The 26,666-nt window shown below is 36.3% G+C and overlaps 1 protein-coding gene across 1 annotated transcript; it reads left to right on the top strand.

The window, feature by feature from the left end:
- The first annotated feature begins 1,564 nt into the window (after positions 1 to 1,564).
- dlk2 (delta-like 2 homolog (Drosophila)) lies at positions 1,565 to 26,666 on the top strand. The gene is made up of 5 exons (XM_073835199.1): positions 1,565 to 1,645; positions 14,905 to 14,995; positions 15,154 to 15,284; positions 17,352 to 17,496; positions 22,809 to 26,666. The coding sequence occupies exons 1-5, from the start codon at positions 1,576 to 1,578 to the stop codon at positions 23,572 to 23,574; spliced, it is 1,203 nt and encodes a 400-aa protein (XP_073691300.1). The 5' UTR covers positions 1,565 to 1,575; the 3' UTR covers positions 23,575 to 26,666.

Here is a 26,666-nt window from a genome sequence, read left to right on the forward strand (position 1 = left end):
GCTCTATTTCTGCTGTTCCATGAGCACCACCTGCTGTCAGACAGTGTATTTACATTTTCATTCAGTCTCCCTGGTGAAAAAACCAGCATATGCTGGTTAGGTAGTTTTGATGCTGGGATGCTGATTAGGTAGGTTTCAATGCTGGTTCAAGCTGGTCCTTAGCTGGTTTATGCTATCCCTTTGCTGGTTTATGCTGGTCCTTAGCTGGGACCAGCATAAACCAGCAAAAGGACCAGCATAAACCAGCAAAGCTACCAGCATAAAACAGCTACGGACCAGCATAAACCAGCAAAGGACCAGTTTAAACCAGCATCAAAACCTACCTAACCAGCATATGCTGTTTTTTTCAACAGGGCAGTATGTCATTTCTATTCAGGCAAAAATGTTGTTGTACATCTTAACCGGTTTGTGAAAAACAAGCTAAAGCATTCTAACAATTCTAAAACATTTTGAATAACAAGATAGGTAATTGTTTATGTATTGTGCAGTAATTGTTTATGGAGCAGATAAAAAGCCTATGATTTTTCAATTTGACTCATCATCTAAAATGATTTAAATGCTGAAATGTAAGTTTTTAACTACATTTGAATGTGTAGTAAACGTTAGTAAAGAACATGTTATGTTGTTAGTCACAGAAGCAAAATATAGTATCTGATCTCATGACGAAAATGTACCTGTGGGAACTTTTTCTCAAGATGCAAAATATGTATCTATAAGTACAATAATGTACCACGAAATACACACTAGAGGCGCTTAACAGTGAGCACGTGTAATCATTTTCATACACAGTTATGATTTCAGCTGGAAATCTAAAAACAAGCTAAAACGCCATGCTTGCATTTGCATTTTTATTTCATGTCAAATATGTCACAGAACATACATGGCGGTATGCTTTTCACGTCTTGTGAAAAAGTTCCCACAGGTTTTCATACTGTTTCATCTCTTTAAAAAAGACTGGAATTAAAACTGAACTGAGTGTAAATAGTGGTGCTGCTGCAATGTACAGCATATGTTTTTCTAACTTTAAATCATGTAAATGTATTCTAGCAGAACCCAGAAATAAAATTATGGTGTTGTAAATGAGCACAATATGGGAACATTAAACAGTATTGCTTGAGGAGGTGTGGAACAGAGTGCAGGTTAGACACAAGAGCAACAAACAGACAAAACATAATGCTTTTTCTGTCAGCGCTTGCCTCAGCAGATTTGTGAGCTGTGTCAATAGACAAACAAGGTGGTGAAGGAGTGGTGCGGTCTTGTTGTAAATGTCCACCATAAAAGATTCACATGGTGCATTTAATTATTAAGTATTAAGTTAAATTATTAAGCGTGTCTGTTGGCTGGTCCATGGTCAGGTGTTGGTCTGTTTGATGTTTGGGGAGAATGAAAGTGCTTTGAGATCATGCTAGACTGTTGTGACTCGTTGGAGGTTATGGGCTGGCCAGCACCCAAGCATCATTTTCTTACTTTAAACTTATAATCAGTAGGTATATTCAATATATTTATCAACACGTTTGTGATTGAATGAATGATAATGTTTCATTGTGTCTCATTTGTTTCAGATTGCCCTGCACCATGAAACTCACTGTAGTTCTGCTGCTCTGTGGCTGCTGTGTGCTATTTCAACACAACTGTGAAGCCCAAGGTAAATATATTTCATACACCATTCCTTTTTGTAGTTCCCAATGCAGAACAAGAAGTTGGAAAGTGGTGAAACGAGACATATAACAAGTTAAGACCAAAGCACAGATTATATACAAAAGAGAATTATTAGAATTGGCCATACAGGCTGTTAATTTCCTCAAACAGTTTGTGCCAACTGTGCTGCAACAAGATCCTGGTGAGCCGATTACATAAAACTCAGCGTCAGAGGGCTTTGATGGTTCCGTTTCGGCTTGAGTATTCAGCTGTGAAATTCCTGTCTGCTTAGAGAATGTGACAAATCCGCGTCTCAGTTGTTGGGCGCAAGAGTTTGTGTCTTACACGCGTGCTGGGGGCAAAGGTCAATGGCCAAACTCCTTCCTCTGTGCTCCTAAGAAAGGCTGAAGAAATGTCAGTTGTGCCTGTTGGCCTGCAGTTGAAGATGAGGAGAAAACCTGATCTGTGCATGTCTGCAAAGACGGATTATAGTGCAGGTCAGCAAGTCCAGTATCTCTTGGAAGGGGCTTCCAGTTGATAGGCTCAAACTTGGAAACAAGCCAATGCAATGTAAAACTGATACAGACGGAGGGACAGCGTTTGAGTCTGTGCCAGCGACTACTGCCACAACGTCAAATAAGAAATCAGAAATCATATCAGTTACTGGCCCCTCCTCAAGACTATCAGTGCCTGCTGAACATTTTTAAAGCTGCTTTGATGTTTTATTCTAGACATAGTACATTGGTATTAGGGATAGTTCAGCCAAAACAGGGTTATTATCATTAACTAAAACTACCAAAAATTGCAAATAACTAAAATATGTTAAAGTGAGTTAAAGGATTAGTTCACTTTCAGAATAAAAATTTCCTGATAATTTATTCACCCCCATGTCATCCAAGATGTTCATGTCTTTCTTTCTTTAGTCGAAAAGCAATTAGGGTTTTTGAGGAAAACATTTCAGGATTTTTCTCCATATAGTGGACTTCAATGGGGATCAATGGGTTGAAGGTCCAAATTGTAGTTTTAATGCAGCTTCAAAGAGCTCTACACGACCCCAGCCCAGGAATAAGGGTCTTATCTAGTGAAACGATTGGTAATTTTCTTTAAAAAATACAAATTTATATACTTTTTAACCACAAATGTCACATGTAACATAGGTGGAAGTATCCGACCCAGTGTTTACAAAGCAAACATGCAAAGAAAGTCAAACACCCTTTACAAAAAAAAGGTAAAACAATGATGTCGGATGATTTTGAAGTTGGAGGAGAAAATGAGATGAGATGTCACCCTACCTTACCTGTTGTTATTTTTTTTTTTTAAGAAAATGACCAATCGTTTTGCTAGATAAGGCCATTATTCCTCAACTGGGATCATGAAGAGCCCTTTGAAGCTGCATTGAAACTGCAATTTGAACCTTCAACCCTTTGATCTCTATTGAAGTTTACTATATGGAGAAAAAATCTGGAATGTTTTCCTCAAAAACCTTAATTTCTTTGCGACTGAAGACAGAAAGACATGAACATCTTGGATGACATGGGGGTGAGTAAATTATCAGGAAAATTTTATTCTGGAAGTGAACTAATCTTTTAAATTTCCCCTTTTTAAACACATTGGAAAGAGAATTAAATGAAATATCCAGCGAATGGCACTAAAAACAGACAAACATGAATCTGGCAACATTTTATTATCTTAGTTGATGTAAAAAGGTATTCTATGCTTCTACTAGTTTTTGAGCTTATTCATTGTGACTAGTATTTGACAAGACTTGTAAAATGCAATGCTGTACCAGGTGAGCTACTGAGCAAGTTTACCATGTAAGAAAAGCCATATGGAGTTGATAATGGGGTGCATAACATCAAATGCATCAGTGTATTTGTTTAGGTATTGTGCACTATAGTATGAAGTGGTGTAAAGTCATAACATGGTTTTGTGCAAGGAACTATGTTTATTCATAATTTGGTTACACTTCATTTTACAGTAAATGTACTTACAGTGTACTTAGAGAAGAAGGTAAATACATGGGTTAGGTTTAGGAGTACTTTCAAGGTTAGTACCTAGTTATTACCCAGTTATTGTAATAGTTATAAGTATAGTATATAAATGCAGAACAGTACTGTAAAATAAAGTGCTACCCATAAATTGGGGGTGTTTTACTGCCACTGGTGTCCATTTTAACTGGAAACTAAATAGGAATTGTATGTATGTTTTTTTAGTTTAGCATACAGTTGAGGTCAAAAGTTTACATACACCTTGCAGAATCCGCAAAATGTTAATTATTTGACCAAAATAAGAGGGATCATACAAAATGTGTGTTATTTTTTAGTACTGACCTAAATAAGATATTTCACATAAAAGACATTTACATGTAGTCCACAAGAGAAAATAATAGTTGAATTTATAAAAATGACCCTGTTCAAAAAGTTTACACACACTTGATTCTTGATACTGTGTTGTTACCTGAATGATCCACCGATGTTCATGAGTCCCTTGTTTGCCCTGAACAATGAAACTGCCTGCTGTTCCTCAGAAAAATCCTTCAGGTCTCACAAATTATTTGGTTTTTCAGCATTTATGTGTATTTAAACCCTTTCCAACAAAGGCTGTATGGATTTGAGATCCATCTTTTTAGACTGAGGACAACTGAGGGACTCATATGCAACTATTACAGAAGGTTCAAACACTCACTGATGCTCCAGAAGGGAAAACAATGCATAAAGAACGAGGGGTGTAAACTTTTGAACAGAATGAAGATGTGTGTGTGTGTGTGTGTGTGTGTGTGTGTGTGTGTGTGTGTGTATATATATATTTTTTTTTTTGCTTAAATATCATATTTTTTTTCATTTAGTACTACCCTTTAGAATCTACAGAAGATACTTACATGTTTCCCAGAAGACAAAATAAGTTACATTTACCCTGATCTTCAAATTCAAAAAGTTATGCATCTTAATGCATCATGTTTCCTTCTGGAGCCTCAGTGAGCATTTGAACCTTCTGTAATAGTTGCATATGAGTCCCTCAGTTGTCCTCAGTGTGAAAAGATGGATCTCAAAATCATACAGTCATTGTTGGAAAGGGTTCAAATACACAAAAATGCTGAAAAACCAAACAATTTGTGAGACATGAAGGATTTTTCTGAAGAACAGCGGGCAGTTTAACTGTTCAGGACAAACAAGGGACTTATGATAAACTATCACTAAACAAAAAAAACAAAAAAACAGCTGTGGATCATTCAGGCAACAACAAAGTATTAAGTATCAAGTGTATGTAAACTTTTGAACAGGGTCATTTTTATAAATTCAACTATTATTTTCTCTTGTGGACTATTAGAAACATATTTTATGTGAAATACCTTATTTCCATTGATGTTAGGTCAGTACTAAATAAAAAATAACATGCATTTTGTATGATCCCTCTTATTTTGGTAAAATAATTAACATTTTGCAAGGTGTATGTAAACTTTTGACCTCAACTGTAAATGTACTACATGTAGAGGCACTAGTTTCCAATGAGTCAATGCTGCAGTCAACCCTAGTACTGTGGAGCCTCACTAGATCGTAATCCGTCCTCGCTTGTCTGTCCTGGCAAAATGTTTTTCTAGCAGTGCAAACGGCTGAGTAGATACTGAGGCAGAGTGATCCTTCAGTTCACATGGATCTAGTTACCTCTTTCTCAGCTCCTTCAGACGCTATCCGGCCAGCCTACTGTTTCACTCCACCTGCTCTCCAGTGAGATCTTAGACACACATGCATACACTTGGGGAGTGTATGCGGCCCGTCCAGGGTTAAAACCGAAAGGAAACCCATACCTGCATGTTTCACTGGCACCAAGGCGCTGAGCTTGGCCACAGGGGTTCTGGACAGGGAATATAGGGTTTCATGGTAGGAATAAATTTAGATCACTCTGGTTTTCACATGCAGAGAGCCCACGCACTGTGGTGTCTGGTTGAGGACCCCCATGAGGTGAACCACAAAGACTGGAGGATGGAGACAGTGACAGCACCTGTCGCATTGCCATCAAAAACTCAACCCTAGGAAACGCAAGCCACCGTTAACAATTGAAATGATCACTATGGCTCATTGGCAGATCACACATCCTTCTTGAGCATAAATAAATGGCCATTGAATCAGAACATGACAGATCAAATCAGCAGGTGTCTGAGTAAATCTCATAAAAACCTTTTAGGAACATGCCCAGGTCATATTTTGCTTATTATTGCATTGTGACATTATTTTCATGACAATTGACCCTTCACAAAAATCAGCCCCCCTTAGTTACGGCTGCTATGTCCAACAAACAATGCCTCTCTTACACTACCAATCATGCTGTAACACAGTGAAAAATACATTGCAGAGCAAAAAGGAAACTGACAACACATCGACCGATCACAGTCGAGGAAAAAGGGTCTTATCTAGCAAAACAATCGGTTATTTTCTAAAAAAACGGTTACTTTTTAACCTTAAATGCTCGTCTTGTCTAGCTCTGTCTTCTGTGTAGAGATTAAAAAGTATATAAATTGTAAATGTTTTTAGAAAATAACTGATCGTTTCGCTAGATAAGACACTTCTACCTCGTCTAGGATCATTAAGTGCCCTTTGAAGCTGCATTTAAACTGCATTTTATTTAAGTTCAAACTCGGGAGCACCATAGAAGTCAATTATATGGAGAGAAATCCTGAAATGTTTTCCTCAAAAAACAATTTCTTTACGACTGAAGACGTATTTTATTTTTTACCACGGAAAGACGTCAATACACACACTGTTTCAAGTTTAAGTCCATCGAAGTTAATCTACTCTCCTGTCTGATTTGTTCGCCGGACAGAATGGCAGATTCTGCGTTATGATTGGTCAGATCACCTGTCAATCAAGCTGTTGCGAACGATCTATTAAGCACATTCCCCCAAATGTATTGTACCATTACAAATATAGCAAAGCAGAGAACCTTTATGAGTTTGAAATTGAGATTTATACAAGCTAAATAAATAAGCTTTCCATTGATGTATGGTTTGTTGGGATATATTTTACCGAGATACAACTATCAGAAAATCTGGAATCTGAGGCTGCAAAGAAAATCGCCTTTAAAGTTGTCCAAATGAAGTTCTTAGCAATGCATATGACTAATCAGAAATGAAGTACTGATATATTTATGGTAGGAAATTTGCTAAATATCTGCATGGAACATGATCTGTACTAATGATTTTTGGCATAAAAGAAAAAAAAACGATAATTTTTAACCAATTTTGGCTATTGCTACAAATAAACCCGTGCTTCTTAAAGGAGAAGTTCACTTCCAGAACAAAAATTGATACAGATAATTTACTCACTCCCTTGTCATCCAAGATGTTCATGTCTTTCTATCTTCAGTCGTAAAGAAATAATGTTTTTTGAGGAAAACATTTCAGGATTTCTCTCCATATAGTGGACTTCCAAAATGCAGTTTAAATGCAGCTTCAAAGGGCTCTAAATCAGGTTTTTTTTAAGGGGTTCTTTCTTTTTTCTTTTTTAGGGTTTTGCTAGAAAGAAATAATCAGTTCACTAAAATGAACCAGACTTTACAATGAGAAGATATTCTGGGAAATCTATTCTGTTTGGATATTCTATTTTTCTCTGTTCGCTTGGCATAGTTGTATGCATAATGTGTGTGTGAGACAGTGATGCAACATATTGTCAGACTGCACCACTTTTTATAGGAAAAAGACATTTACAAAACAACTGAGCTACTGTCACAACAGTGAATAATGTAAAAAAGTTAGCAGCGTGGCTTCTTTTGTTTGAAAATATTAGATGTACGTGTTACATTACACTATATATGTGACCCTGGACAACAAAACCAGTCAAAAGAGTCCATTTTTAAAAAACAAAAATCATTTAAACAAGCTGAATAAATAAGCTTTCAACTAATGTAGGTTTGTTAGGATAGAACAATATTTGGCCGAGAGACAACTATTTGAAAATCTGGAATCTGAGGGTGCAATAAAATCCAAAATACTGAGAAAATCACCTTTAAAGTTGTCTAAATTTAGTTCTAAGCGATGCATATTACTAAACAAAAATTAAGTTTTGATATATTTAGTGTAGGACATTTACAAAATTTCTTCATAAAATATATTTACTTAATATCCAAATGATTTTTGGCATAAAAGAAAAAAACGTTGATCATTTTGAACCAAATTTGGCTATTACTACAAATATACCCATGCTACTTAAAAGATTAGTTCACCTCTAGAACAAAATTTTAATGTACAGATAAATGTACTCACCCCCTTGCCATCCAAGATGTTCAAGTCTTTCTTTCTACAGTCGTAAAGAAATTATGTTTTTTGTAAAAACATTTCAGGATTTCTTTTTTTTTTTTGGTGAAAGAAGGTTCTTCAGATTATAAAAAGGTAAAAAAAGAGATGGTTCTTTAAAGAACCTTTGACTAAACGGTTCTTTGTGGAACCAAAAATGGTTCTTCTATGGCATCGCTGTGAATAACCTTTTAAAGCACCTTTATAAGAGTGTATGATGGACTTCTATGGTGCCCCGAGTTAGAACTTCCAAAATGTAGTTTAAATGCAGCTTCAAAGGGCTCTAAATGATCCCAGTTGAGGAAGAAGGGTCTTATCTAGCGAAATCGTTTAGAGCCCTGTGAAGCTGCATTTAAGCTGTATTTTGGAAGTTCAAACTCGAGGGCACCATAGAAGTCCACTATATGGAGAGAAATCCTGAAATGTTTTCTCATAAAGCATAATTTCTTTACAACTGAAGAAAGAAAGACATGAACATCTCGGATGATAACAACTACTCCTTTAAGACTGGTTTTGTGGTCCAGGGTCAGATATTAGTTTTTTTTTTTTTACTATTTTGAATCTTGAACTGAGCTGAAGTTGAACTGAATCATTTTCAGACTTCTTGCTGTATCATACCATTTCGAAACCACTGTGATTGTAAATATTTACACACACTACAGAATTAGGCCTGGAGGTTTTTCTGGAATAGACTCATCCTGTTTGTACAGCATGTACAAGAAGAGGTTATTTGCACCGCATCTGTCTATCAGCACTATGAGATCATCAGACTTCTGTTTGCTGTCACACCCGAATCCATTCTCTCTTTAAAACTCTGTATGAAGCATTCACTGTCTCCATTCTGCATTCAAACAACTGCCAGTCTTTGTCATCCATAGCATCCTTTGAACTTAAAGTAAATGCAGAGAGGAAACAGATAACATACAGAAAGGAAAGAAAATAGGAAAACTGCTTCAAGCGTGAATATTGAATTATGCAAGCATTCTACTCTGCATATTGAATATCTTACATTTCTAAGATTACCATTCTTCACTTGCTCCCTCACTCACGAGTGAGAAAAATCCCACCCCATAGCAAATTTTGTGGGAAATTACAGATCCACTGAAATGTTCTTTCACCATGCTTGGTTTTTAATATCATGAGTGTTTGGCCATACACTGTATGAACAAAAGTATTGTGACACACATCTTAACTATTAAATTCAGGTATTTCAGTCATCCACAAAGAGGAAAACTACATAAAATTAGAGAGCAGGGTCACAGAGTGCTGAGGGTAATGGTGTGTAAAAGTCGCCAGCGCTCTGCTGTTTCTATAACTGAACAGCTCCAAACTTCCATTGGCTTTAATATCAACACAAAACCTGTGTGGTGGAAGCTAATGGAATGTGTTTCCATTGCCGAGCAACTGCATGCAAGCCACACATCAAGTATAATATACCAAGCGTTGGATCGAGTGGTGCAAAGCACGACACCACTGGACTCTGGAGCAGTGGAAACCTGTTCTGTTGAATGACAAATCACGTTTTTCTGATGGGCGAACACATTTGGGAAGACCTGGAATGGAGATTGCAAGTCAGGCCTTCTCATCCATCATAAGTGCCTGAATTCACCTGTACTGGATAAATAGGCAATAAATCCCACAGAAACACTTTAATATGCCACGGAAACACTCCAGAAGCCTTTCCAGAAGTCAAAACGATTGTCAAAACAATCTCTGTTCACAGATAACAGAAAGCAGCTAAAAACACTGTATTATCATGCCAGGCCAGTAGTTGGCGATGTTACCTTGTAAAAAACACTATAGGCCTGCGCACATACACATTCCTATAGACCGAAAAAATAAAAAGTGTGCGTATGACGTCACTGTTTTCACAAATTCATATTTTTGTTTTGTTTACACAGAGGTGATAATGGTATCATTTTCAAAAACTTGTTTTCAAAAATTTTAATCTACAAAATTTGCAACTTTTTTTTTTTTTTTTTTTTTAAATGGTGTTGTGTAAACACCCTGTAAAGTAAGAAAAAAACTTTAAAAAAAATCTAAATTTAAGTATCATACATTTTAGAAATACAAACTATATTTCTGTAACACATACTACTGTCATTTTTAAACGCACATTCCAGAAATAATTTTCAAAGCATTTCAAAACTTTCTCCGAAATTTAGCTAAGGTTCTAGAAATGTTCTCTCAAAGTTAATAAGCATTAATGTTACGTATGTTGAGATTGTTGAGAATGTTCGTTTAAAGTTATCTGGACTTTAAGGTGACCATACGTTCCATTTCCTGGGGACACGTCCTGGCCAGGATTTCTATATTGCCTAAAATCATTAGGTTTTGGCTGTTTGCGCTGTACAGATTGAACGTTGTATGACATGTTAGACATATTTGAACATGCATGGAAAAAACATGCATTTGAAGACCAAGACCAGTAAATGTAGCTTATTTTGTCTTCTAGGAAACATGTATCTTCTGTATCTTCTGAAGGACAGTACTAAATGAAAAAGAAAAAAAAAAGATTTCCAGGCAAAATAAGAAAAAATATACACATCTCCATTCTGTTCAAAAGTTTTCACCCCCAGCTCTTAATGCATTGTTTGTCCTTCTGAAGCATCAGTGAGCGTTTGAACCTTCTGCAATAGTTGCATACGAGTCCCTCAGTTGTCCTCAGTTGTCCTCAGTGTGAAAAGATGGATCTCAAAATCATACAGTCATTGTTGGAAAGGGTTCAAATAAACAAAAATGCTGAAAAACCAAAGAATTTGTAGGACCTGAAGCATTTTTCTGAAGAACAGCAGGCTCAACTATCACTAAACAAAAAAACACAACACAGTATTAAGAATCATGGGGATGTAAACTTTTGACCTCAGCTGTAGCCAGAATGTGTGCCCAAGAAATGGCTTTAATGGACTTTATTGTTCTCAATTTATAATCATTCATGGTATGCTTTTTCTGAAATGTAGTTGGACGTTTGTCTAACTTTTTTTTTTAATGTTACTACTTGTATCAGAATGTTGAGAAAACATTCAAAAGTAACATTCCTATGTTTGCAAATTAATAAAATGGAATGTTCCCTTAACGTTTATGTAACTATTAAAAACATTAGAATGTTTAGAGAACGTTATGAACTAACGTTTCCATGACTTACTGGGAACGTTACCAAAAACTTCCTTAGAACATATTTTTGCTGGGTGTGAACATGGTCAATGTCACATATTAGCTTAAATCTGATTAGTGACCTAGAAATAGGTCACTAGGGTTACATAACAATAATAAATAGTTTTGGACTGCACTGCATGTAAATTACCTTCAATCAAGAGGGCCAGTATTTCCATTGACTTCTTATTGAGCTGTACAACAAGAGTCATTACGAGAACAGATTCTTTCAGTTTTAAATGTTAAACTAATCCCTCAGCTGTCTACGTTTAAGAGATTACGCTTCATGTTGTTGTTTGGGCTCCTCTGAGTTATCAGTTTGTACTTTTCAGCTGTTGCACTGATAGCGCAGGAAAGCCAGGCTTGCATTGTTCAAAGCTCTGCGTTTCCAGGAATACAGGTCTTACACTTGGCCCGATTGCATGGAAAATGCTTCCCATTCCAGCGCCACTGAATGAATATGAGCTTACACATGTATTGTGTCTCACATGCCAGCCTTTATCCGAAATAGTCACACGATGTCAGATGGGGGGTAACCGAATGTCTCGTAAACACACGGGATTCACATATCGATAATTATTTCCTAGCTATAGGGAATAATTTAGCAGCATTTAGTGGAAACGCACAGAGTACATGTGATGTAAGAGGCTCGCTGCGTTTGAAGGCATGTAGGGGTTGGGCCCAGGGCGATGGTGAATTCTTGTGATGTTCGGGCAAAGCTCATACGGGCGGAGACATGAGCACATTCCTCTCCTCCCACCGCACACGCTCCCCTCGTGCCCATCGCCACAGACACACGCGCTTCCTGGCCGTCCCCCAACATACACACACATACACACCCTGCACTAACATCCACCGGAGCGCAAAACCCAATACTGGATAAGCGCCGCCAAGAATGCTAAATCACTCAGTCGGGATGGCGATGATGGAGATCGGGGTGAATCATTTCCTGTAACACATCATAAAGCTTTTCATGTAAAAGTGCATGTAGATTATTAAGGATGGAAATGGACATGCATAAACTTTCCACTCAGAGGTCAGACTTTTTGAGGTCAGACAATTATGTTTTGCATTTTTAAGACCTTTGACATTTCTTTTTTGGCATTCTGACATTGTTTTCACTTTTTCCCTTCGGCATTTGTCCTCATTACTCTTAATAATTAATGTAATTAGATTCACATTAACGTATTACTGCTAAAATTACTTTATGTTTATACTGCCATAATGTACTTAATTATTGTGACCCTGGACTACTAAACCAGCCATAAGGGTCAAGTTTTTGAAATTCAGAATTATGCATCATCTGTATAAATAAGCTTTTCATTGATGTATGGTTTGTTAGGACAGGACAATATTTGGCCGAGATACAACTATTTGAAAATCTGAAATCTGAGGGTAAATTTTTTTTTTTTGGTAAACAAAATAATTTACAAAATTTCTTCATGGAACATGATCTTTACTTGATATCCAAAAAAATTATAAATTTGACCCATACAATGTGTTTTTGGCTATTGCTACAAACATTACCTTTTCTGCTTTGTTTCTATTTGCATCTGATTAATCGAAGGCCTTATTTATCTGAGAGTAGGTACCTTGTTTTTTGAGTGAAAAATATATTTTTTATGAATAGTTTTTACAATATTAAACAAAAAATGTAAAATATCTGCACTGTTTATCACAATAGTGTGCTTTATTATTTAATCAGAAAGTTTGCTTTTAAATGCTTTTATTTTGTATAAAATTGCAGAAAGTCACACTTGTGGTGTTCCCGGTCAAAAATGACCGGACTCCAAACAATTGCTTTGAAATCTTTAATTTGGCTATATTATCACCAAATATTGGATTCATTCTTTTTGTCAACTTGTTTTCTTTCATTTAGGACTGGTTTTGTGTTTCTATTTGCATCTGATTAATCGTAGGCCTCATTTATCCAAAAGTAGGCATCTCATTTTTTGAGTGAAAAAAACCTACACTTTTTTACATTAAAGCACACTAGTGTGATAAACAGTGCAAATTTTTATAATTTTTTTGTTTAATATTGTGAAAATTATTCATAAAAAATTATTTTTCCACGCAAAAAACAAGGAACCTACTTTCGGATAATTGAGGCCTACGATTAATCAGATGCAAATAGAAACACAAAACCAGTCCTAAATGAAAGAAAATAAGTTGACAAAAAGATTTAATCCAATATTTGGTGATAATATAGCATAATGAGAAATTTATTAGCAGTTGTTTGGAGTCCGGTCATTTTTGACCAGGAACATCAAAGGTGTGACAGGAATCCGAACACAACCGGGTTAAAGTAAATAAAAGATGAAAGAGATAGTTCACCCAAAAATGAACATTTGTAATCATCTACTCATCCTCATGTTATGTTATTCCAAACCTCTATGAGTTTCTTTCATCTGCCGAGCACAAAAAAATAAAAAAATAAAAATAAATAAAAAAATAAAATCTGAAGAATCTTGGTAACCAAAGAGTTTCTGGTAGCCCTTAACTTCCATAGTATTTTTATGTATACTATAGTCAATGGCTACCAGCAACATTTTTCAAATGATCGTCTTTTGTGTTCAAGACGAATCTCATACAGATTTGGAGTACAGTGAGAGTAATGATGACAAATTTTTGGGTGAACTATGACTTTAAGATAATTATTTAACATAGTTTGTCTTTCCTTGATTGTCCATTGTCTCTCACTGAAAGTTTGTCACAGTAAATTAGCTCTCTTTCAGGCAAGATCGACACGTATGTGCATCTTAGCGTGTGCTAGCTGTTGTTTACCACACTCGACATGCTATATAAGCTGTTGAAAAGTGACACTGATCGCACATGCCTTCTTCAAGTGACAAACTCTCACAGACAAGCTAGAGCTTGTTAGTAATCTGAAGGACTTGTTTACTCTGATTTGAAGATGAATTATCACTGAGGATTCATTCCTGGTATGCAGTACCTTCTGAACTCTATTGTTTACAAATTGGCCAAAGGAAAAAAACTATATATATTCGTTGGTGATGCTTACTAATGCTTGTGGTGTTTTTCTAGAAAAATTATGTCATTAAGCAAATTACTTTTTTAGTCTAAGAGATATTACAAAAGACAAGCAAGATAGAAAGTACATTTGAAAACACAGGAAAAACTGTTAAATTGATACCAATTAAAACAACATTCTTCAAAAACACATGGAATATCTTCTGTCTTCTTATTATCAATTATAATTTACATGAAGTTTGTAGAACGCAACCCTCCACCTCCCCAGCTCCACCTGTATAGATCTGCTATGGGCTATTATGTACAGTTGAAGTCTAGTTTACATACACCTTACAGAATCTGCAAAATGTTAATTATTTTACCAAAATAAGAGGGATCATACAAAATGTATGTTATTGTTTATTTAGTACTGACCTGAATAAGATATTTCACATAAAAGATGTTTACATATACGAGAAGATAATAGTTACATTTTTAAGAATTACCCTGTTCAAAAGTTTTCATACACTTGATTCTTAATACTGTGTTGTTACCTGATTGACCCACAGCTGTGTTTTTTTGTTTAGTGATAGTTGTTCATGAGTCCCTTGTTTGTCCTGAACAGTTAAACTGCCTGCTGTTCTTCAGAAAAATCCTTCAGGTCCCACAAATTCTTTGGTTTTTCAGCATTTTTGTGTATTTGAACCCTTTCCAACAATGACTGTATGATTTTGAGATCCATCTTTTCACGCTGAGGACAACTATTTATGTAGCAGCAGTATATTTAAATACTTAAAGCAGTATGTCGGTGTACATATACACCAAACATTCTATTTAATGTACATTTCTTTTCACAGTTTTATTTTCGGAAACATCTCCAACACCCTCATCCAGTAACTGCACGTGTGAACTTGGCCATGGAAAGTGTGCGGAAAACGGTGACTGCAGGTGAGTGGGTTCATGAGGGTGAAATATGTGACTTTCATGTTGTTAAAGTATATCTGACCTGTGCAAGCCTGTTCCCTCTCACTTACTACTGCAGTAGAGAACTGTAAACAGATTAACAGTACAATGAACATGGCAGGGTAACTGTTGCCTCCATGCAGGTGTGATCCGGGATGGGGTGGACCGCGGTGTGAAGACTGTGTGCGAATGCCCGGATGTGTTCATGGCACCTGCCATCAGCCCTGGCAGTGCACCTGCATGGACGGGTGGGCGGGCCGATTCTGTGATAAAGGTGACTAATTTTTATAGTTTAACATGAGAACACTGATTATTCTGATAAAATACTGAACAAGTACTGCATAGCAAGGTTAGTTGCAACCAAGGCTCACTGGAAATGCGTGACTCAGCCTACATTTCTGTGAAACCTTATGGGTACATTTCACTGAACTTTTCAGATGACATGTCCACTAATTTTTTCTCCATTGCAGATGCAGGTTTATTAAACAGCACAGTGAAAAAACATGTCTGTGGATACGAAATGGTTGCGGAATAATATTGCGTTGCTTGTAGCACATTTCACACCAGTCAAAGCGATAGTGTTAACAAAAGAAAATGTGAGATACAGTAAAAATGCATTTGCTGAAGCAAACATGGCATTTTAACTTGCTTATACAAGATTCCGAGCTCTTTTGTGGAGTGTTGTGATTCGTCTTTCACAGAACTCGTACCTGTGTGTAATGCTGTACCAGGTGAGTTACCGAGCAAGTTTACTATGTCAGAAAAAGCTGATTATGTAATGCAAACATTAAAATGTAATAGTTCACCCATAACGCACTAGAAAAAGTATGATGGCATTTTATTGCCACGTTAAAAAAAATCTAAGATTACTAGATTAAAGTCGAAATTACGATAATTATTCTCGAAACATTCCGACTTCATTCTCGAAACATTCCGACCTTATTCACAAAACATTCCGACCTTATTCTCGAAACATTCCGACTTTATTCTCGAAACATTCCGACCTTATTCTCGAAACATTTCGGCTTTATTTTCAAAACATTCCGACCTTATTCTCGAAACATTCCGATCCTTATTCTCGAAACATTCCGACCTTATTCTCGAAACATTCCGTCTTTATTCTAGAAACATTCCGACCCTTATTCTTGAAACATTCCGACTTTATTCCCGAAACATTCCGACCTTATTCTCGAAACATTTCGGCTTTATTCTCGAAGCATTCCGACTTTATTCTCGAAACATTCCGACCCTTATTCTCGAAACATTCCGACCCTTATTCTCGAAACATTCCCACTTTATTCTCGAAACATTCCGACCTTATTCTCGAAACATTCCGACCCTTATTCTCGAAACATTCTGACCTTATTCTCGAAACATTCCGACCCTTATTCTCGAAACATTCCGACTTTATTCTCGAAACATTCCGACCTTATTCTCGAAACATTCCGACCTTATTCTCGAAACATTCCGACCCTTATTCTCGAAACATTCCGACCCTTATTCTCGAAACATTCCGACCCTTATTCTTGAAACATTTCAACTTTATTCTCGAAACATTCCGAATTTATTCTCGAGACATTCCGACCTTATTCGTGAAACGGACAGCTGGACACAAACCGAGATGAGATATGCAAGGTACGTTCACACTCGGTATCATGATTCAATACACTTCAGGTCAAAATCACACCGGAGTTCTCCTTTAATAACTTTTTTTAATTTGGCACTAAAATGCTGTCGTAGGAAAATGTTTGACTTTATTCTCGAAACATTCTGACTTTATTCTCTAAACATTCCGACTTTATTCTCTAAACATTGCGACTTTATTCTCCAAATATGTCGACCTTATTCTCTAAACATTTTGACTTTAAATTTTTTTTGGCACTAAAACGCTGTCGTAGAAAAATGTTTGACTTTATTCTCGAAGCATTTCGACTTTATTCTCAAAGCATTTCGCCTTTATTCTCAAAGCATTTTGACTTTATTCGAATCATAATTTTTCTTTAATTGAAACGTAATCATTTGTGTGAAAAGAAAGAAAGGTTGTTAGTGTTTTCAAGCCTCTAGTGTTAATTTCACCTGGAAACTGCAGTGAAATTTATTTAAAGGTATGTTTTTTTTAGAAATGTAGCCGGAGTCACATACAGTATTTTAGTCATTTTTTCATTATTATTATTTTTTTTAGATTAACATTCAGTCATTTTGTTCTGTGCATTTTATTGGTTCTATTTAACTATAATTCAATAGAAAAATATCTGTTTTTCGATTCTCCAACAGACATGATTGATTATTCCTGACCTCAAGTAGCAGACGGTTTAATAGATTGACTGACTTGTTTTTGCAGATATTTACGTGTGCTCCAGAGAGCAGCCGTGTCAGAATGAAGCTACTTGTGTCTTGAATGACTCTGGGGATTACAGCTGCTTATGTCCTGAAGGCTTTCATGGGCGGGACTGCGAACTGAAAACCGGGCCCTGCCAAAAAACTAAGTCAGTGTTTTTTTCTTTCCTTTCATTTGTAATGTAAATGCTGTTTGTGTGTTCAAATGTACTCACCTGCCTAACATCACAAAGCTGTGGAAGAACAAAACAACCCATTTTAGTAAGACCCTTTGATTACAGTTACAATGAACTCCCTTTTGTAAGATCAGTGAATAGTGTTGTTCATGATGTGACCTCTTTAAGTAAACATTTTGTTAAGCGGTGATCCTTAATCTATTAGCACACAAGCCCAGACGCACTGGCACAGGCAGCACAACAGCCTGGTCAATTTGCAGCCTCCAGAGTGCAATCATGTAATTCAATGGGCTCATTACAGGCCCTGTAAGAGACTGCTAATACTGACACACTGCAGCTCGGCCCCTACTGTTCTTCCCATGACGACCAAAACAATCCCACTGAGAGGTTTCCAGGGAAACCATGCTGCAGGACTGGACCAGTTGCAGTAATATCTACAGACAAAAAATTGCTACTTAAAATGAAATATTACAGTATTTGGTTTAGCATGTGAACATGATACAGTGGGGATGTGTTTTTAATGTGACATTCTCATGTCAACGTTTAATAAGCAGAGATTATGAGGTTCAGAACTGTTTGCTTGAGCATTTTGACCTGCTCTACATATCAGCACTGTCTCAACTCTTTCTGTTCAACTAATGGCAGTAGAAAAGGAAATCATAAGGAATTTATCTGGAACTTAACTACTGTATTGGCAAGTGATGAGGTTGTTCAGATATAACAAATTAGCAAACATATAAAATACCTTTCTTTCAGATGGTGTTTACACAGGCATATTAGCAATAATTTGCAGCTTAGCACATCTTTTTTAAGTCTTTTTAATTTAGCAACCACTCCTACTGATTCAGTGCTTTTGAGGTACTAAAATGACTCATTTATATTTGTATTATATATTTAACAGAAATGACTCAGAAACGTCAGTTCTAATGTATAAACTGAAAAAAAAAAATAGTAAATTTACTTAATTTTTATAAGTTTTTGCATGCCTTTTTTTAAGTATGGAATTAAGTAAAATCTACATAACTAAGTAAAGTTAAATTAACAAAGGAAATAAGTAAACTTAACGTGCAGTTAGAGTTTGATGAGTAATTTCTACTTAATTATTTTAAGTTTACCCTGCAGTTCTCAAGTAAAAAAAAAAAAATGCCATTAAAAGTATGTGGCTCACTTACAAACATGTACGTAAGCAAGTAGATGCCTCCTTATTTTTTAAGGTTATATGTTGACTCAATGTAGTTACTAACCAAATGAACACAGAGACCTCAATGCTTGGCACATGATACACAATAACAGTAACAATCGGTAAATAGTTTTTGAATATGAAAGGGTCATATTGAGTAGAAAATTTACTCTAGATGTTACAAAACAGCAAGTTACTTAACCTAACAACAAAAGCAACCATAAAACAGTGTAAATACATCTCGAAAACAGCAACATTTTTTACCTTATTAATTATTCATGCCCTAGTGCATGATGGGAACAATGAGATCATGACTTTGATATTTACTTAATCTTTGTAAAAATAACAAACAATTCCAACTTACAGTTAAGCCAAAAATTATTCATACCCCTGATAAATTCTGACTTAAAATGTATTTTATTCAACCAGCAAGTTTTTTTTTTTTGACCGGAAATGACACAGGCTTCTCCCAAAAGATAATAACACAATGTACAAGAGGCATCATTGTGGAAAAAAAATATTTCTAAGCTTTATTTACATTTAAACAAAAAGTGGCATGTCCAAAATTATTCACACCCTTTGCAAACTGTCACAGTCTCTGGGAAAATCCAAAGTTCTATACCATTCCAAATAGTCCAAGCTGCTCTAAAGCATCCTAATTACCCTGATTCATTGGGAACAGCTGTTTTAATCAACTCAGCAGGTGAAAAACAGAAGCTCTCTGCTGTTGGTTTGTGGACAGTCATGGCTAAGACAAGCTCACTGAGGACCTGCGGCTGCGCATTGTGGCTGCTCACAAGTCAGAAAAGGCTATAAGACCATATCTAAATGTTTTGAAGTTCCAGTGGCTTCAGTGCAAAGTATTATTAAAAAATACAAAAAATGGTTAGCAGACAAAAACATTAACGTTTTGCAGTGGCCCAGCCAGAGTCCTGACTTAAATCCAATTGAGAATCTGTGGAGGGAGCTAAAGATCAGGGTGATGGCAAGGAGACCCTCCAACCTGAAAGAGTTGGAGCTCATCGCTAAAGATGAATGGGCAAAAATACCAGTGGAGACATGCAAAAAGCTGGTCAGAAATTATAGGAAGTGTTTGATTGCTGTAATAGCCAATAAAGGCTTTTCTATTGATTATTGAGAAGGGTATGAATATTTTTTTTCGACAATGATGCCTCTTGTACATCGTCTTATTATCTTTTGGGAGATGTCTGTGTCATTTCTAATAAAATAAAAAAACTTGCTGGTTGAATAAAAGTAACTAAGTCAGAATTTGCCAGGGGTATGAATAATTTCGGGCTTGACTGTATGTATATACTTATAAGTTCAAAATTTAAACTCTACAAGCTTAAATTGAGTACTAATACAGAATTCTGAACTCAATTATTTAATGTAGAAATTACGTTTGTTTTTTTGTATTATTTACTTCACTACTACACAGCGGTTGACCAATGCGCACTACAAACTAGTTTCATCTTTATACAAGTTTTGCCAATGTCTGTGCTTTTTTTCTGCACCAGAAGTTTTGGCTGATGATTTTTTTGTACTCTTTGAAACCAGAGTTACTGGGAACTCTTAACCCTGTCGCAAAATTCATAAAACTCTTAACTGCGACTTCTTGTCACAGCCTCTAAAAGTTTAATGGCAAAGTCGCCACCTGGGGGACCAACTAATTAGTGCAATAAAAAACTTTAAGGTGCACTTGTGTGCTAAGCATACTGAGTATGAGTAAATAGAAAAATCTGACCTGTATGCGCATGGTATGTGTATGATAAAGTTTGTGTCATATTCACTGTATGCACACCCAAGTGTACACATAAAGACTGAGGCATACGTTGGGATTTACATTGCATTCAAGATACACAATCAATCAGTTCAGGCATTGCCTGAGAATTGAACTAATGACAATGGTGCTGTTTGCGAAGGAAAGTTAATGATCATTAATCTGACTATGCTTGTTTTGAGTCCAAAGCATGCTTTGCTTCTTATTCAAATGTTATTGAATGTGTACAGCACATAGCCTTTCAATATAGACTCTGTTTGAGAGCAAACAAAAACACAGGTACTCGACATGCGCACGAAAACATAATGAATGTTTTTTAATTCACTAAAAAAAAAAAACTGGCACGTAAGTGTTGTTCTTTGAGGAATTGGTTGCTATCCTGGTTGCTGTTATGTTGTAGTAGGATTTGTATTTTTTAAAATGGAACTGACTGTGAATTTGCAATTTGGTGACAGTAGTGGTCCAACAATCATATACTTCACCTTTAAAGGGTAGTTCACCCGAAAATGCAAATTCTGTCATTAAATATTCACCCTCATGTCGTTCCAAACCCTTAAGACTTTGTTCATCTTTTGAGCACAAATGAAGATATCTTTGATGAAATCAGAGAGCTTTCTGACCCTGCATGGACAGCAACGCAACTAACATGTTCAAGGCCCAGAAAGGTAGTAAAGACTTTGATAAATTAATCTAAGTACATCAGTGGTTTAACCTTAATTTTATGAAGCTACGAGAATACTTTTTGTATGCAAAGAACACAAAAATAACCACTTTATTTATTTATTGTCCATCTTTGGCACGTTCATGAGAGTACCACAACACGTGTTGAGAAGAAATGGTTAAATAAGGTCGCTATTTTTTTTTTTGTTTGTGCACAAAAAGTATTTTCATAGCTTCATAACACACGGTTGAACCACTGATGTCACATGGACTATTTTAACAATGTCCTTACTACCTTTTTGGGTCTTGAACGTGTCAAGTGCATTGCTGTCTATGCAGGGTCAGAAAGCTCTTGGATTTCATCAAAAGTATCTTCATTTGTGTTCTGAAGATGAACGAAGGTCCTACAGGTTTGAAACAATGTGAGGGTGAGTAGTTAATGACAGAATTTTAATTTTTGGGTGAACTATCTCTTTAAAACCCAGTACATACACTACACAACTTTCAAAGTTGTCTGAACTGTCTGTCTTCACTGATGTCAGTTACAGTCAAAACACATTTGACACTGCAGGACTTGAATCACATGCAGGTCTACATATTTAACCTGCTAAACATCGCTTAACTTGGATGCCTCTCCCAAATTCTCAATCTTTGATAATCCACACATAGTGACACACATACAGTTGAAGTCAAAAGATTACATACACCTTGCAGAATCTGCAAAATGGTAATTATTTTACCAAAATAAGAGGAATCATACAAAATGAATGTTATTTTTTATTTAGTACTGACCTGAATAAGATATTTCACAGAAAAGACAATTATGTATAGTCCACAAGAGAAAATAAGAGTTTCATTTATAAAAATAAAGTTCAAAAGTTTCTTAATTATTAACATTTTGTTGTTGCCTATTGTTGCCACAGCTGTTTTTTTTTTGTTTAGTGATAGTTGTTCACGAGTCCTTTGTTTGTCCTGAACAGTTAAACTGCCCGCTGTTCTTCAGAAAAATCCTTCAGGTCTCACAAATTCTTTGGTTTTTCATCAATTTTGTGTATTTAAACCCTTTCCAACGATGACTGTATGATTTTGAGATCCATCTTTTCACACTGAGGACAACTCTGCTATTACAGAAGGTTCAAACACTCACTGATGCTCCAGAAGGAAAAACAATGCATTAAGGGGGTGAAAACTTTTTACATTTAAAGATAAGTGGGTAAATTCAACTTATTTTGTCTCCTGGGAAACATGCAAGTATCTTCTGTAGCTTCTGAAGGATAGTACAAAATGAAAAAAAAAAAATTATTTAGGCACAATAAGAAAAATTTACATATCTTTATTCTGTTCAAAAGTTTTCACTCCCCAGCTCTTAATGCATCGTATTTCCTTCTGGAGCATCAGTGAGCGTTTGAACCTTCTGTAATAGTTGCATATGAGTCCCTCAGTTGTCCTGAGTGTGAAAAGATGGATCTCAAAAATTTGTTGAAAAGGGTTCAAATACACAAAAATGCTGATAAACCAAAGAATTTGTGGAACCCGTTCAGAATGAACAAGGGACTCATGAACAACTATCACTAAACAAAAAACGGCTGTGGATCATTCAGGTAACAACACAGTATGTGGGTCATAAATGACAGATATCTTAAATTCTTACATCTATTTCTACAGGTCCCCCTGCAAGAATGGCGGTCTGTGTGAGGATCTTGGTGGTTACGCACCAGAACTGTCTTGTCGATGCCTGGCTGGCTTCACGGGGCCCCGCTGCGAGACCAACATGGATGACTGCCTGATGCGCCCCTGTGCCAATGGCGCCACCTGTTTGGATGGAGTGAACCGTTTTTCCTGCCTGTGCCCTGCGGGTTTCACCGGCCGTTTCTGCACCATCAACCTGGACGACTGCGCCAGCCAGCCATGCCTCAACGGAGGACGCTGTATAGACCGAGTCTCCACCTTCCAGTGCTTCTGCTCTCCAGGTTTCACTGGAAGAACTTGTGAGACTCCCGTCTGGGAGTCTGAACCTCAAGCGGTGTCTCCGTTCAGGAGCGAAGGAGACAGAGTTACACAGAGCAAACCTGCTCCAGTCAATCGCTCCCACGGGACCACTCCTAGCGGGGGCGAGAGACAATCGTTTAAAATCTCAGTGGTGACTCAGCATGGGGCGGAAGGGCTGTCAGAGCTGCAGCTCATCATCCTGCTGGTGTTGGGGGGCATGACTTTGGCCGTGGTGGCGCTAACAGCTGGTCTGGTGCTGCGCGGACATTGCCAGGACCGATCGGCTCGCTGTCAGTGCAGACCAGCCCACGCTCACCATCGGCCATTCCACCGATGTCGGACAAACTCTGTGCCCGCGCAACAGGAATGCAAGATCAGTTTCCTCCAGACTCCGGCTCCAGCCGAGCTCGAGAAGAAGAGGCTGAACACCGACATCATTTAGCCACGGAGATCATACAGCTGCTCTTGTTGAAGTAAAAGGCCTCTTCTGACCTCTCAAAAGATAAAGACGGTACTGATGAATCTCAGAGTTGGTCGCTGAAAGCAGGTGCTCGTTATCCAGAGCGATTACGTGGACATAAAGAACCAATTCGTAGTTTTTTTATTGTATTAAAGATGCCACAAGTGAGGCATAGACTGCTGAGGGAACATTAGGTCAGTTAGAGTCAACATGAAATCAATAATGCTTGTACCTGGTCTTGGAACATTATCAGAAAGATAAGAAATGCTTGCCTGTGTAATATTTCACCAGAAATGTTCTTGCTCTGCCTCTGAAGAACGTTTAGCTCTCACCAAGCAATATTTTTAATGGAAACCCTGAACCACAGTGTCTTAGTCCCTTCCTCGGTCTGTTTCCTCCTCCCACTTTTTTTTCCTGAAATCTTTTTTGTTTTTAACGGGATAGTTTGCCTAAAAAAATGAAAATGACCCCATGATTTACTCACCCTCAAGCCATCCTAGGTGTATATGATTATAATTGGAGTTATATAAAAAAATGTCCTGGCTCTTTCAAGCTTTATATTTGGCAGTGAATGGGTGTTGAGACTTTGAAGCAAAATAAAGTGCATCCATCGATCATAAAAAGTACTCCACACAGCTCCAAGGGGGTTAATAAAGGCCTTCTGAAGCAAATCAATGTGAAAATATCCATATTTAAAACTTTATAAACAGTAATTTCTAGCTTCCGCTTACTGCGTAACATGCGTTCACGAGAAAGTGGTGTTCCAGTGGATGACGTAGATTATAGCGTAAGCTACCAATTAGAAGTACGAAACGAGGATTTATAAAGAAATGTTGGAGGATTTCGATATAAGCCAAGAAGAGATCTTGTTTCCCTTTGCTGTAAACAAAAGTTGGTTCTCGTGAGACTAGCATATTCTCACTAGAGCTTACGCTATGCCTACGTCATCCACTGGAACATCATTCTCTCATGAACGCAAGTATGACAGTTAGTGTAAGCTAGAGATTATGGTTTATAAAGTTTTAAATATGGATATTTTTCTTACAAAACCGCACTGATTTGCTTCAGAAGACCTTTATTAACCCCCAGAGCCATGCTGAGCTCTTTTTATGATGAATTTATGCACTTTATTGGACTTCAAAATCTCAACACCCATTCAGTGCCATTATAAAGCTTGGAAGAGCCAGGATATGTTTTAATATAACTCCAATTGTATTCGTCTGAAAGAAGTAAGTCATATACACCTAGGATAGCTTGAGGGTTAGTAAATCATGGGTTAATTTTCATTTTTGAGCAGTGTTAATTTTTTTACAGATGAAAATGAGACGATAACAAAACAAAAACCCGTTTTGAATGACAAAAACTATGACGAGACGTTGTCAAAAATGTCAATATCTGGAATTAAGAGAAGAGCAGACATATGGATAAATCTGATAACACAAAAGAGAACTCAATTTGGTCTGATTTTATGAGTGTCTTAGGTGAACATAAACATTTGGGGGAATATCGGACGTGTATCAGTACATTGTATCCGTGTATTCGGTTTTAAAGGGACAGCAGCCTAATTTAGTTGCTACTGTCTGTGGCATTGATGTTAATCAAGCAACAAAAGACTGACAGAAAATCACTCACTACTCTTGAGTGAATCATTTTAGTAGCCCTAATGAAGATTAATATACATTTATTTATATATAAAAAATGTCTGCTTGAAAGAATGAAGACTGTGTAAACAACTTGTTATAAAAAAATGCATAATTAGCCTATATAACCATTGGCATTTCATTGAAAGGAAGACCATTTTCTTGTTTCTTTAGGAAAAGTGGTTTCATTTAATTTTAATATAAAGACATGTTGCATGTCACAACAGTTAAATCTGTGTCTATTATGATAAAACCTTAATATTAAAACAATACAATAAGTTTGGTCATTTTAGACAAATGCTTATTAAATGCATTACACTGTAAATAAACCTTTTAGATTTCAGCCAATTAATTCTACTGGAGATTTTGTGGACAAAATCAAAAGTATATGTTAATATTATTTAAAGATTAACTATTTTTAATTATTGGGAAGTTTTACCCATAAAACGTTAAATAAATAACACCAAACAAACAATAAATAAATGAATTAGAGAATTGTTTTAGAGGAAGCAGACTCAGGATTTTTTTACCTTGTGTTTCAGGGCTTTTGTAATTTTTATACAGAGAGCACTTTTAAATATCCAGCCAGTTAAAAATGGACAAAATTAAATCACACCTTCCTCTTTTTCTCATTTTAACATACTGTATCACCTGGAAATACAGTAAGTCACATTATGAAGGTAAGGCAGTTTGCAGATGCAGTTTCATGTTGACTTTAAGGTACGCACAGCCTGGGAACTACTGTATTTGTTGATATGACATTTGTACTCAAAGAGTAAACAGTAGCACTAATGGGCTTCATGTAAAATAAAGGGAAGCACTAAACCACCCATATATATTAAAACTTCCATTGTGTGTGTTATATTAGTACTGTATGTATATAACATAAGCCACATTACTAAAAGCGCTTCTAATTTCAGATGTACGTGTTGCCATTTTCGCCATGTGTTAAAATTGTAAAATATTTCAGTGTGACTGAGTATATGCCAAGTAAGTTTTATTCTCCGAATTTTTGCTTTATGAACTTTTTCAACTGATAATGTAACGTTCCCATTAATATTATAGTGATGCTCTTTTAAGCAGTTTAGTGTTGTTGGTGGGAACGAGTTTTGTGATACATAATGATACATTAACAACAGTATTCTAGTGTAAATATAATTTATTTATGTAATTTATTGGTGAAATGTATATTTGTTTTTTTATTGTTACGTGCATTTTTATACAGAACTGTGTGTATTAAAGTTTTTAACTGTGTAATCATGTCTAAATCACTCTTTGTATAGCAGCTGCCATGATTAAATTAACTTTTCTATGCAACACACAAAATTCAAAATGCATGACAAAGGCTTTTTTGAGCAAAAAAAAATAATCTAACTTTTTTTTCCAGATTGTGACATTGTAAAGTTATGAACTTGTGATTTGAATTAACCTACC

Source organism: Garra rufa, chromosome 2 (assembly GCF_049309525.1).
Source record: "Garra rufa chromosome 2, GarRuf1.0, whole genome shotgun sequence".
Lineage (NCBI taxonomy): Eukaryota > Metazoa > Chordata > Actinopteri > Cypriniformes > Cyprinidae > Garra > Garra rufa.

Excerpts from the sequence above, each read along its gene's own strand:
- dlk2 (XM_073835199.1), top strand. The coding sequence starts at position 1,576 with ATGAAACTCACTGTAGTTCTGCTGCTCTGTGGCTGCTGTGTGCTATTT. Across the intron at positions 1,646-14,904 it reads ACACAACTGTGAAGCCCAAG|TTTTATTTTCGGAAACATCT; the intron begins GTAAATATATTT and ends TTCTTTTCACAG. Across the intron at positions 15,285-17,351 it reads GGGCCGATTCTGTGATAAAG|ATATTTACGTGTGCTCCAGA; the intron begins GTGACTAATTTT and ends TTGTTTTTGCAG.